Raw genomic sequence first — 10,163 nt, 5'->3', positions numbered from 1 at the left:
AACCTGGTCAGTAAGTACATTACATATGACGTTGACCAGGTGGAACTTCAAATCCCTTTCCTACTGGTCATTTAGATGCTCTTAAAGTGTAGTGGAATTTCTTCCACTACACATACTTCTTCATTTTCCCTATATATTTTTAATCTATGTCCATTAACAACAAAAGGTTCAGAGTTAGGGATACTCCCTGAAATCTCGACCGCTCCATTAGCACGTAGTGCAGTGATAATGTAGGGTCCTGCCCATTTGGACTTGAGCATCCCAGGCATTAGTTTTAATCTTGACTGGAAGAGTAGTACTTTCTGACCAACTTGGAGATCCTTGGTTCTCAGATTTTTGTCGTGCCACATCTTTGTTTTCTCCTTGTACCACATGGCTGAGTCGAATGACTCCAATCTGAGCTCTTCTAGCTCTTGCAGTTGCAGCCATTATTTGGCCTTAGCATCCACATTAACCTATGGAACTGCCCAGTATGCTGATACGCCCGGATTTTGCACTGTTCTAAGGCCATTATTTGGTCCGTTTTTGTCATCAAAATCACTCTACATGTCCATTATTTGCATATTCTATACATTTTGGTATTTTGACGTGTTTTGTGAGAAATGTGCATATTTGAGCCGAAAAGGGGAGTAAAAACGCATAGTCTGGAAATCTGGAGTCAGACGGCGACCAGCGACCGCCGCGAAGTTGTACGGCGACCGCCGGCGCCCGGCGGTCAAAGCTATGTGGCGGCCCGCCTCGGAAATTTACGCTAGGAGAAGAGTCTCGCCCGGCGACCGCCGGAGGACATGTGGCGGTCCACCACCGAAGGGTCAGAATCTCTGGACTCCAACGCGGCGACCGCCGGCCAAGGTGCGGCGGCCCGCCGGAGAAAGGCGGCGAATCCGACCAGCCCTAGATTTGCTCCAAGATTTACCAAATTTTGAAGATCTTTTCCTTCTATGATGAGGAATAATCTTCCCCTATAAATAGGACCTCAAGCTTCATCAAAAGAGAGTTTTTTTCCGACACACAACAAGAACACATTCATAGAGATCAAAAGCTAGAGTACTTCAATTGTGCAAGGAGTTGAAGAAGGATTTCAAGAACATCAAGAACGACAAGGATTCAACCTACGGGTTTTATTTGCTTTAGTTTTATGTTCAGATTGCTTTCCCTTCAATCTATGTTTTTAGTTTATTCAGTCATGTGTAACTAAACTCATAGGATTTTAGGGATGTGTTAGTAGCAACTTTGGTTATACAATTCCGTTTTCTATTTAATATCCGTTTTGTTTTTACTTTGTTTCTTCCCTAAGTTAATCATGATGCTTCATAATTGAGTGACACAATTATGTATGATTCAATACAACTTGCTTCATAACTGTGACAGAGTTCTAGCGAGTTAGATCCACTTAGTAGACACTACAATTAGCTTCCTTTAAAACGGCACTGTTAATTGAGAGTGAGGACTTTTCAAGGGTCTTAGGAGCTTTTTGGAGTTACGTGTTAGGATTGACAACCCTAATGTTAGTAATCAACGTTTGTATCGCATGAGCATAAGCTAGGTGACTCGTCCTTTCAAAGTATTAGCTGTGCTAGGGTATTGTAGTTTGGAATTTGTATAACCATTAAAGCGAAAGCACATCCCTGGAATTCTCCTTATCTCTATACTTTTCTCTCTGTGATTTGCTTGCTCTTAGTTGTTTACTGTTTTTAATATTTACTGTTTTCAAAAAGTTACAAAAAATTCTTGCTTCTCCAGATAGTAATTGAGTTCTAGTAGAAGATAGACACTTTGTGTACATCTTCCCCGTGTTCAATACCCGGTACTAACCTTTTGCTATACTATACCTACTCTGTATACTTGCAGGTATTTATAGTGCAAATAAAAAGTGCATCAAGTTTTTGGCGCCGTTGCCGGGGAAGACAATTCACTTTGGAGTGATATCTTCAAACGGATAATTTTACTACTTTGGATTTTAATCGCTTTCATATTATTTTATTTTTTTTTCTTTTTTATTTTATTTTATTTTTCTTTTTGTTTTAATGGATTTTCCTGCAGGCGTAGGAAATCCATGTGGTTATTTTGATGAGCAGCATAGGGGATCGCACTACGTCCCAGACTGTTCTGATTACTCCTATGATGCACAAGAGTACTGTTCTAACGATTATGAAACATGTGCAGGTATGGAGGATCAACCCCGCTCCAGTTGGGAGGTTCTGTTAGAAGTTTGCATTACTGAGGTTCTTAACCATAGACAGGTGACGAACAAAAGGTTCGAGAATTTGGAAAGAAATACCAGCGCCTTGGAAAGAGGGTTGGCAAACCTCGCTACTCAAGTCGGGATGCTGGAATTCAACCTTGGGATCTTAGCCACAACCATAGGAAACAGGCACACTCCAGGGTCGCTTCCTAGCCTGCCAGAAATAAACCCGAAAGGAAAATGTCACGCGGTGCAGCTACGCAGCGGGACTACATATCAACCTCCGGAGGCAGGAGACCTGGGCAGGAGAGGAAGAGAAATAGAAAAACCACCTGGTACCTTGTCTGTCGATGATGTGCGGCGGCCCGCCGCATTCCAACACGGCGACCCGCCGCGTACTCACCAACAGGACGAGGAAGATTCTGGAATTGGCATGGCTGAAGACCCGGCGGTCGCCACGCCCCATCGCGGCGGTCCGCCGGCCGATAAACAGCAAGCAGATGCTTTACCACAAAGCAGTGTCACCATTCCATATCCTCAACGATTAAAGAGCAAGAAGCTTGACGCTCAGTTTACCATGTTCTTGGAAGCAATGAGCAAAGTCCACATCAGCATTCCACTGGTAGAAGCCCTTCAACAAATGCCCAATTACGCCAAATTTTTGAAAGATGTTGTGGCAAAGAAGAGAAAGTGGGGGAAGTACGAGACAGTGGGCCTAACGGAGAGCTGCAGCGCTATCATTCAAAAAGGGTTACCCACCAAGCACAAAGATCCAGGGAGTTTTACATTATCTTGTGTTTTAGGGAATGATGTGAGAGGTAAGGCGTTATGTGATTTGGGATCCAGTATTAATTTGATGCCTTTATCTTTTTACAGGAAACTCGACGTTGATAGTATCCGTCCCACCTCAATCACATTGCAAATGGCAGATCGTAGCACAACAACGCCAATGGGGATAGTGGAAGATGTCTTGGTAAGAGTGGGAGAGTTTATTTTTCCTGCTGACTTCGTTGTTTTGGATATGCAGGAAGACAAGAAGGTGCCTTTGATCCTTGGAAGACCATTCTTAGCCACTGGCGGAGCCATGATAGATGTACAAAAGGGAGAGCTGACATTGAAGTTGAACGATGAAAGCATCACATTTAACATCTACGGTGCACTGAAATTCCATGGAAAGGAGGGGGCAGAAGGCTATCAAGAATGCAGTGTCATACAAATCGTAACCGACTGTGTGGGAGAAGTAGAAGTCACTTATCATCAAACCCAGGATCCTCTTGAATCTTGTCTCATAAACTCATTAACTCCTAATGCTGATTTATCATCTTGTGATGCAAGTGTTTGTGCAGTGGTGACAGAATTGGAAGCGCTACCGGAGAGAATTCCTCAAAAGGGAAATGCATTTTTGCCATTGCGTACACCCGAAGAAGAGGAAGAAAGAAGGCAGGCAGTGGGAAAACCATGGGGACCACCAAAGGTGGAGCTAAAGCCGCTCCCCGAACATCTCAGGTATGCATTCTTAGGGCCAGGTAACATTTTTCCAGTTGTGGTGTCCGCTGCATTGAATGAAGAGGAGTGTGAAAAGCTTTTGTGTGTGTTAAATAAGTATAGGTCTGCCATAGGATGGTCTTTTAGTGATTTAAGGGGGATTAGCCCGACCACATGCATGCATAGAATTTTACTTGAGGAAGGGCATAAACCTCGTGTGCAGAGCCAACGTAGACTTAATCCTATCATGCAAGATGTAGTACGAAAAGAGGTAATAAAGTTACTAGATGCAGGGATTATCTATGCAATATCTGATAGTGAATGGGTAAGTCCTACGCAAGTAGTAGCTAAGAAAGGGGGGATGACTGTAGTGCCTGGCCAGAATGGAGAGATCATAGCCACTAGAGTAGCTACAGGATGGAGAGTATGCATTGATTATAGGATGTTAAATGCAGCTACTAGGAAAGATCACTTCCCTTTACCTTTTATTGATCAAATGCTTGATAGATTAGGGGGATATGATTATTACTGTTTTCTTGATGGTTATTCTGGTTATAATCAAATTGCTATTGCTCCCGAGGATCAACATAAGTCTGCCTTTACATGTCCTTATGGTATTTTTGCGTATAGAAAAATGTCTTTTGGGCTATGTAATGCTCCCGCTACTTTTCAGCGATGTATGATGGCTATATTTCATGATTTAATTGAGAAAGTAATGGAGGTTTTTATGGATGATTTTTCGGTATTTGGAAAATCCTATGATCACTGTCTTGAAAATTTGGCTAAGGTTTTGCAGAGATGTGTGGAAACTAACCTAGTTCTCAATTGGGAAAAATGTCACTTTATGGTGAAAGAAGGTATAGTTCTAGGACATAAAGTGTCTTCTGCAGGTATAGAAGTCGACAGGGCAAAAATTGCAGCCATTGAAAAGCTCCCGCCTCCGTGCAATGAGAAGGGAGTAAGAAGTTTTCTGGGACATGCTGGCTTCTACCGGAGATTCATCAAGGATTTTTCAAAAATCTCTAAACCTCTTTGTAAATTGCTTGAGAAAGATGTGAAATTTGATTTTACTTCTGATTGCTTGCAGGCTTTTGAGACCTTGAAGAAAGCTCTAGTGAGCGCTCCCATTCTCATTACCCCAGATTGGAGTCAACCATTCGAGATTATGTGTGATGCAAGTGATGTTGCAGTTGGCTCAGCTTTGGGACAAAAGAGGAACAAGATTTTTAGAGTCATTTATTATGCTAGTAGAACTTTAGATTCTGCTCAAGCTAATTATACGACTACCGAAAGGGAGATGCTCGCTATCGTATATTCTTTTGATAAATTTAGAGCTTATCTTGTGGGGACTAAAACCATTGTTTACACTGACCATGCAGCTATAAGGCATCTGTTCGCAAAGAAAGAAGCAAAACCCAGGCTCATTCGATGGATTTTGTTACTTCAGGAATTCGATGTTGAGATAAGAGACAGAAAAGGGTGTGAAAATGTTGTGGCCGATCATCTGTCGCGGTTGGAACATCCGGTGGAAGGAGAAGACTTATCACTTGAAATCAACGAGGATTTTCCCGATGAACATTTGTTTTTCACTCAAGCCACTTTCCCATGGTACGCTGATATTGTCAATTATTTGGCAGCCAAGGTACATCCTCCTGATCTCACTCCTTATCAGAAGAAGAAATTTTATAGAGATGTACGATCTTATTTTTGGGATGAGCCCTACTTGTTTAAAAGATGTGCAGATAATATACTTAGGAGGTGTGTACCTCAAGAGGATTGGGCAGCCATTGTTGAGAAGTGTCATTCATCCCCTACTGGAGGACATTTTAGTGTGCAAAGGACCGCAATAAAGATTTTGCAAAGCGGTTTCTATTGGCCCACCATATTCCGCGACTCTGCTAGTTTTGTTCTTCAATGTAATGAATGTCAGCGCACGGGGGAGATCACTAAGAAGAAGGAGATGCCTATGAATACCATTATTGAGGTGGAATTGTTTGATGTGTGGGGGATAGATTTTATGGGACCATTCCCAAAATCAGGAGAGTACCAATATATCTTACTTGCAGTAGAATATGTTTCTAGATGGGTGGAAGCAATTCCAACCAGAACTAACGATTCTAAAGTGGTTACTGCTTTTGTTAGAAAGAATATTTTTTGCAGGTTTGGTACTCCTCGTGCCCTCATTAGTGATGGAGGATCTCACTTCAACAATAGATGGTTAGACAACGTGTTGGACAAATATGGAGTCAAGCATAGGGTCACTTCTCCATACCATCCGTAGGCAAATGGACAAACGGAATTAGCAAACAGAGAGATCAAGTCGGTTCTTCAAAAGACGGTGAGTGCAGAAAAGATTGGGCACTTCGGTTGGAAGATGCGTTATGGGCTTACCGCACTGCCTACAAGGGTCCCATAGGTATGTCTCCTTATCAACTTGTGTTTGGAAAGTCATGCCATTTGCCTCTTGAGTTGGAATACAGGTCGTATTGGGCAATCAAGAAGTTGAATCAAGATTTTCAAAAGGCCGGTGAGGAAAGACGTCTTTTTCTTAATGAGATGGACGAATTTCGAATGGAGGCTTATGATAGTTCATCCATCTATAAGGAGCGAATGAAGGCTTATCATGATAGGATGATCAGTCCAAGAGAGCTCACCTTGGGGGATGTGGTTTTGTTGCATAACTCGAGACTATCTTTGTTTCCCGGGAAATTGAAGTCCAAATGGACTGGTCCATACATAATCAAGAAAATCTATGATAGTGGAACAGTTGAGTTACTAGCCCCGGATGGACAGTTGTTTCAAGCAAATGGTCACCGTGTTAAGAAGTATTACAGCGCAGACAAAGTGTTAGATGAAGAGGTTGGTCTCGAAGAGCCACCCAAGGAGTGAAAAAGGGGGGTAAAAGTCAAGCTAATGACTCTAAAGGAGCGCTTGTTGGGAGGCAACCCAACAATTTTTGCAATATTTTTAAGTATTTTTGGTTTTGGTTTAATTTTGTGCTTTGCAAAAATTTTCGCAGGTTCTGACCTCTCCGTGGCGACCGCCGCAAGCTCTGCGGCTGTCCGCCACCTGAACGCTGGAAAGCTTCTTTGACGTGCGGCGACCGCCGAACAGCTGCGGCGGACCGCCACCTGGGCACATTTTTCCAGCGCGATTTTTCGAAATTCTTCGAAATTTCGCCCCGCTCAACCTCTACGCGAAATTTTTCAGGGTACGTTTTTGTTTTCAGTAGTTTACTCACGTCCCTACCGACTCTACAAACTTATTTTACACTTTGTTGTAAATAAGTTTGGGGGGATGAAGTGGTGGACCGTGAGTTTAGGGTTTTCTTTTTGTTTTTTGTTTGTTTTTGCTTTAATTTTCCAAAAACCCATAGGAGATTCTTGTGTTCTGAAAATGTTTTCTTGAATCCATGTCATGAACAGAACTTAGAAACACGCATGCTTAGGGACACATTAGACCGAGTTGCCAATGATATTATATTCCATCTATGTTTAAGTGTGGCTTAACGTTTTGATATGATGGTTGGGTGAAAAGGTGCATAATTAGTGAATTGCTTGTTCGCCTTGAATCGTGCTTCTACCTTGTGAGATTTGAGCCTTAAATTCTTTCTTGTGTGATTTATCTGTATGCATGTATATGTTTCTAGAACTTGCTCTTAGTCTGCCTAAGTTTACATAGTGTTTAAGCTGATTTAGGAGGATGTTAGGCCGTCTTTTCTTAGCTACTTTTATATCCAAAATTTTCGACCCTCTCAATTTTTTCCTTTGGAGCCAATTTTGAGCCTTTAAGCCTTTTCTTTGGAAGCCAAAATAAATGGGGGGACAATTCCTTGGGTTAGTATAGTTTTTGTTATCTTCTTTTGTAAAGGAATTGGAGAGATAAGGAGGAAAGTATAAAAAGTAGCGTGCTTAATATTAAGAAAGTACAAGTTGCGAAATTGAGAAAAAGTCCAAATATGTGCTTGATCTTAGAAAAAAAGAGAAAGGATGTGTAAGAAAGAAAAAAGAAAGAGAAAGACAAAGAAAGAAAAGAAAAAAAAGAAAAAAAAAATGTGTGAAAGGTTGTGAAAAAAAAAACGAAGGATTGAAAGTAAGTTGAAGGAGAAAAATAAAGTGTTAGAAGTGCCTTAAGTTTTAGAAAAGTGGAGTCATCCTAACTCTACTTGGGATATTTTTATATTTGAGTCACTTTTTAGCCAAATATTCCTCACCTACCAAAGAGCCTACGTTACAACCGAAAAGAAAGACCTTTCGGACTTTTGATGCTTAATCACATTGAGTAGAGGAGGGATTAGACTTTGAGCAAGCCTATGGTAAACTTTGCATGATGCATGATTTGAGTGATTTACACTTTACCTTTATACACTTTGAGAGTGAGAGAAAGAACACTTCCCATCTTTGGAAGTTTGCCACATGTGAGTGCTTGAATTCAAGGTGTTCCACGAGTTAGTAATGAAAGTGCACTATTAAGCCTTGCTTGATTTTATTGTGTTAATCCATGCTTAATCTATTCTTTCATCTTTTGAGGCAATTATGACGTCTAGTCCTTGTGCATTCCGTGCGTCTATTTTTGTGTCTTTAGTGTTTTGTTCGAGGACAAACAAAAATGTAAGTTTGGGGAGTTGATACGCCCGGATTTTGCACTGTTTTAAGGCCATTATTTGGTCCGTTTTTGTCATCAAAATCACTCTACATGTCCACTATTTGCATATTCTATACATTTTGGTATTTTGACGTGTTTTGTGAGAAATGTGCATATTTGAGCCGAAAAGGGGAGTAAAAACGCATAGTCTGGAAATCTGGAGTCAGACGGCGACCAGCGACCGCCGCGAAGTTGTACGGCACATTAGGCTAGAGGATGGAGCCAAGGTGCGTAGGGACTCTCAAAGAAAGGTGAACCCAAACATGCGAGAAGAGATACTGAAGGAAATCTTGAAGTTGCTCTCACTGGGCATTATATACTCGGTGCCAGACAGTGAATGGGTTAGCCCAATCCATATGGTCCCCAAGAAGTCAGGGATCCAGGTAATTAAGAATGAGGGGAATGAACTAGTGCCCACCAGACTAGTTACTGGTTAGTGAATGTGCATAGATTACCGAAAGCTGAACGCTGCAACCAGGAAGGACCACTTCCCCCTGCCATTCATCGATCAAATGCTGGAGCGACTGGCTGGGAGGAAGTACTTCTACTTTTTGGATGGGTACAGTGGATACTTTCAAATTTATGTGAACCCGGAGGACCAGGATAAGACCACGTTCACATGCCCGTTTGGAACCTATGCGTATAGGCGTATGCCATTTGGCCTATGCAACGCCCCCGGTACTTTCCAACGGTGCATGATGAGCATATTCTCGGACTTGATTGAAGATTGTATAGAGATCTTTATGGATGATTTCACTGTCTATGGAGACTCTTTCGACTCGTGCTTGCAACATTTGGATATGGTGCTAGGAAGGTGTCAAGCAAAGAGTCTGGTTTTGAACTTTGAGAAATGCCACTTTATGGTTACAGAAGGAATTGTCCTTGGACACGTGGTGTCGGAAAAAGGAATCCAGGTGGATCAAGCTAAAGTGGATATCATATCCAAACTACCCTTCCCTACTGATCAGAAAGGAATAAGAGGTTTCCTTGGCCATGCGGGATTTTATCGAAGATTTATCAAGGATTTCGCCAAGATTGCCCAACCACTCACCAGGCTTCTCCAGAACGAGGTGGAATTCGTCTTCGATGAGCATTGCAAGGCTGCTTTCAACCTCCTTAAGGAAAAAATGATTTCTGCACCGATCATTCAGGCTCCTGACTGGGATCACCCCTTCGAGGTGATGTGCGATGCTAGTGACTATGCAGTGGGAGCCGTGCTGGGTCAGAAGATAGACGGAAAAAGGTACGTGATATTCTATGCATCAAAAACCCTGAATCAAGCCCAACGAAATTATGACACCACCGAGAAAGAGATGTTGGCGGTTGTCTATTCATTCGAGAAGTTCAGGCAGTACCTACTGGGATCCAGAGTCATCGTCTATACTGATCATGCGGCGATCAAGTATCTCATTGCGAAAAAAGAGTCAAAACCCCGACTAATCAGATGGGTGCTGCTTTTACAAGAATTCGACTGGGAGGTAGAAGACAAGAAGGGGGTCGAGAACAAGGTAGCGGACCACTTGAGCAGAATAATACAAGAAGGGAACAGTGAAGATGTGAAGGATCGATTCCCGGAAGAGCATTTATGTGAAGTAATTTTCTCCGCAAGGAAGATCAATTGGGAAGAAGTGATGAGACTTACTGGTCAGGACGCAACAACCAAGGGTAAGGAGAAAGTGGGACAGGAACCCTGGTATGCGGACTTGGCAAACTACTTAGTAACGGGAGAACTGCCAATGGTGCCAAACGTAACGAAGGCTCAGAGGATGAAGATCAAGAGCGAAGCAAGGTATTATTTCTGGGACGATCCATACTTGTGGAAGGCAGGAGCAGACCAGGTCATTAGAAG

General features: G+C 42.3%; 2 protein-coding genes across 2 annotated transcripts; both read left to right on the top strand.

Moving 5' to 3' along the window:
* The first annotated feature begins 2,027 nt into the window (after window positions 1–2,027).
* LOC148928462 (uncharacterized) lies at window positions 2,028–5,951 on the top strand. The gene is made up of 4 exons (XM_089056684.1): window positions 2,028–4,284; window positions 4,561–4,628; window positions 4,758–4,848; window positions 4,930–5,951. Exons 1-4 carry the CDS (start codon window positions 2,028–2,030, stop codon window positions 5,949–5,951), a joined length of 3,438 nt encoding a protein of 1,145 aa, XP_088912810.1.
* A 137-nt stretch (window positions 5,952–6,088) lies between these two features.
* LOC148928461 (uncharacterized) lies at window positions 6,089–6,559 on the top strand. The gene has a single exon (XM_089056683.1). The coding sequence runs from the start codon at window positions 6,089–6,091 to the stop codon at window positions 6,557–6,559; it is 471 nt and encodes a 156-aa protein (XP_088912809.1).
* The last annotated feature ends 3,604 nt before the right edge of the window (window positions 6,560–10,163 follow it).

The sequence above is a fragment of the Salvia hispanica genome, chromosome 4, assembly GCF_029641045.1.
Source record: "Salvia hispanica isolate PSC_SH4W2 chromosome 4, Shi_PSC_v1, whole genome shotgun sequence".
Lineage (NCBI taxonomy): Eukaryota > Viridiplantae > Streptophyta > Magnoliopsida > Lamiales > Lamiaceae > Salvia > Salvia hispanica.
Note: the sequence above shows the minus strand (reverse complement) of the source record. Positions and strands in the feature narration are given on the sequence as shown.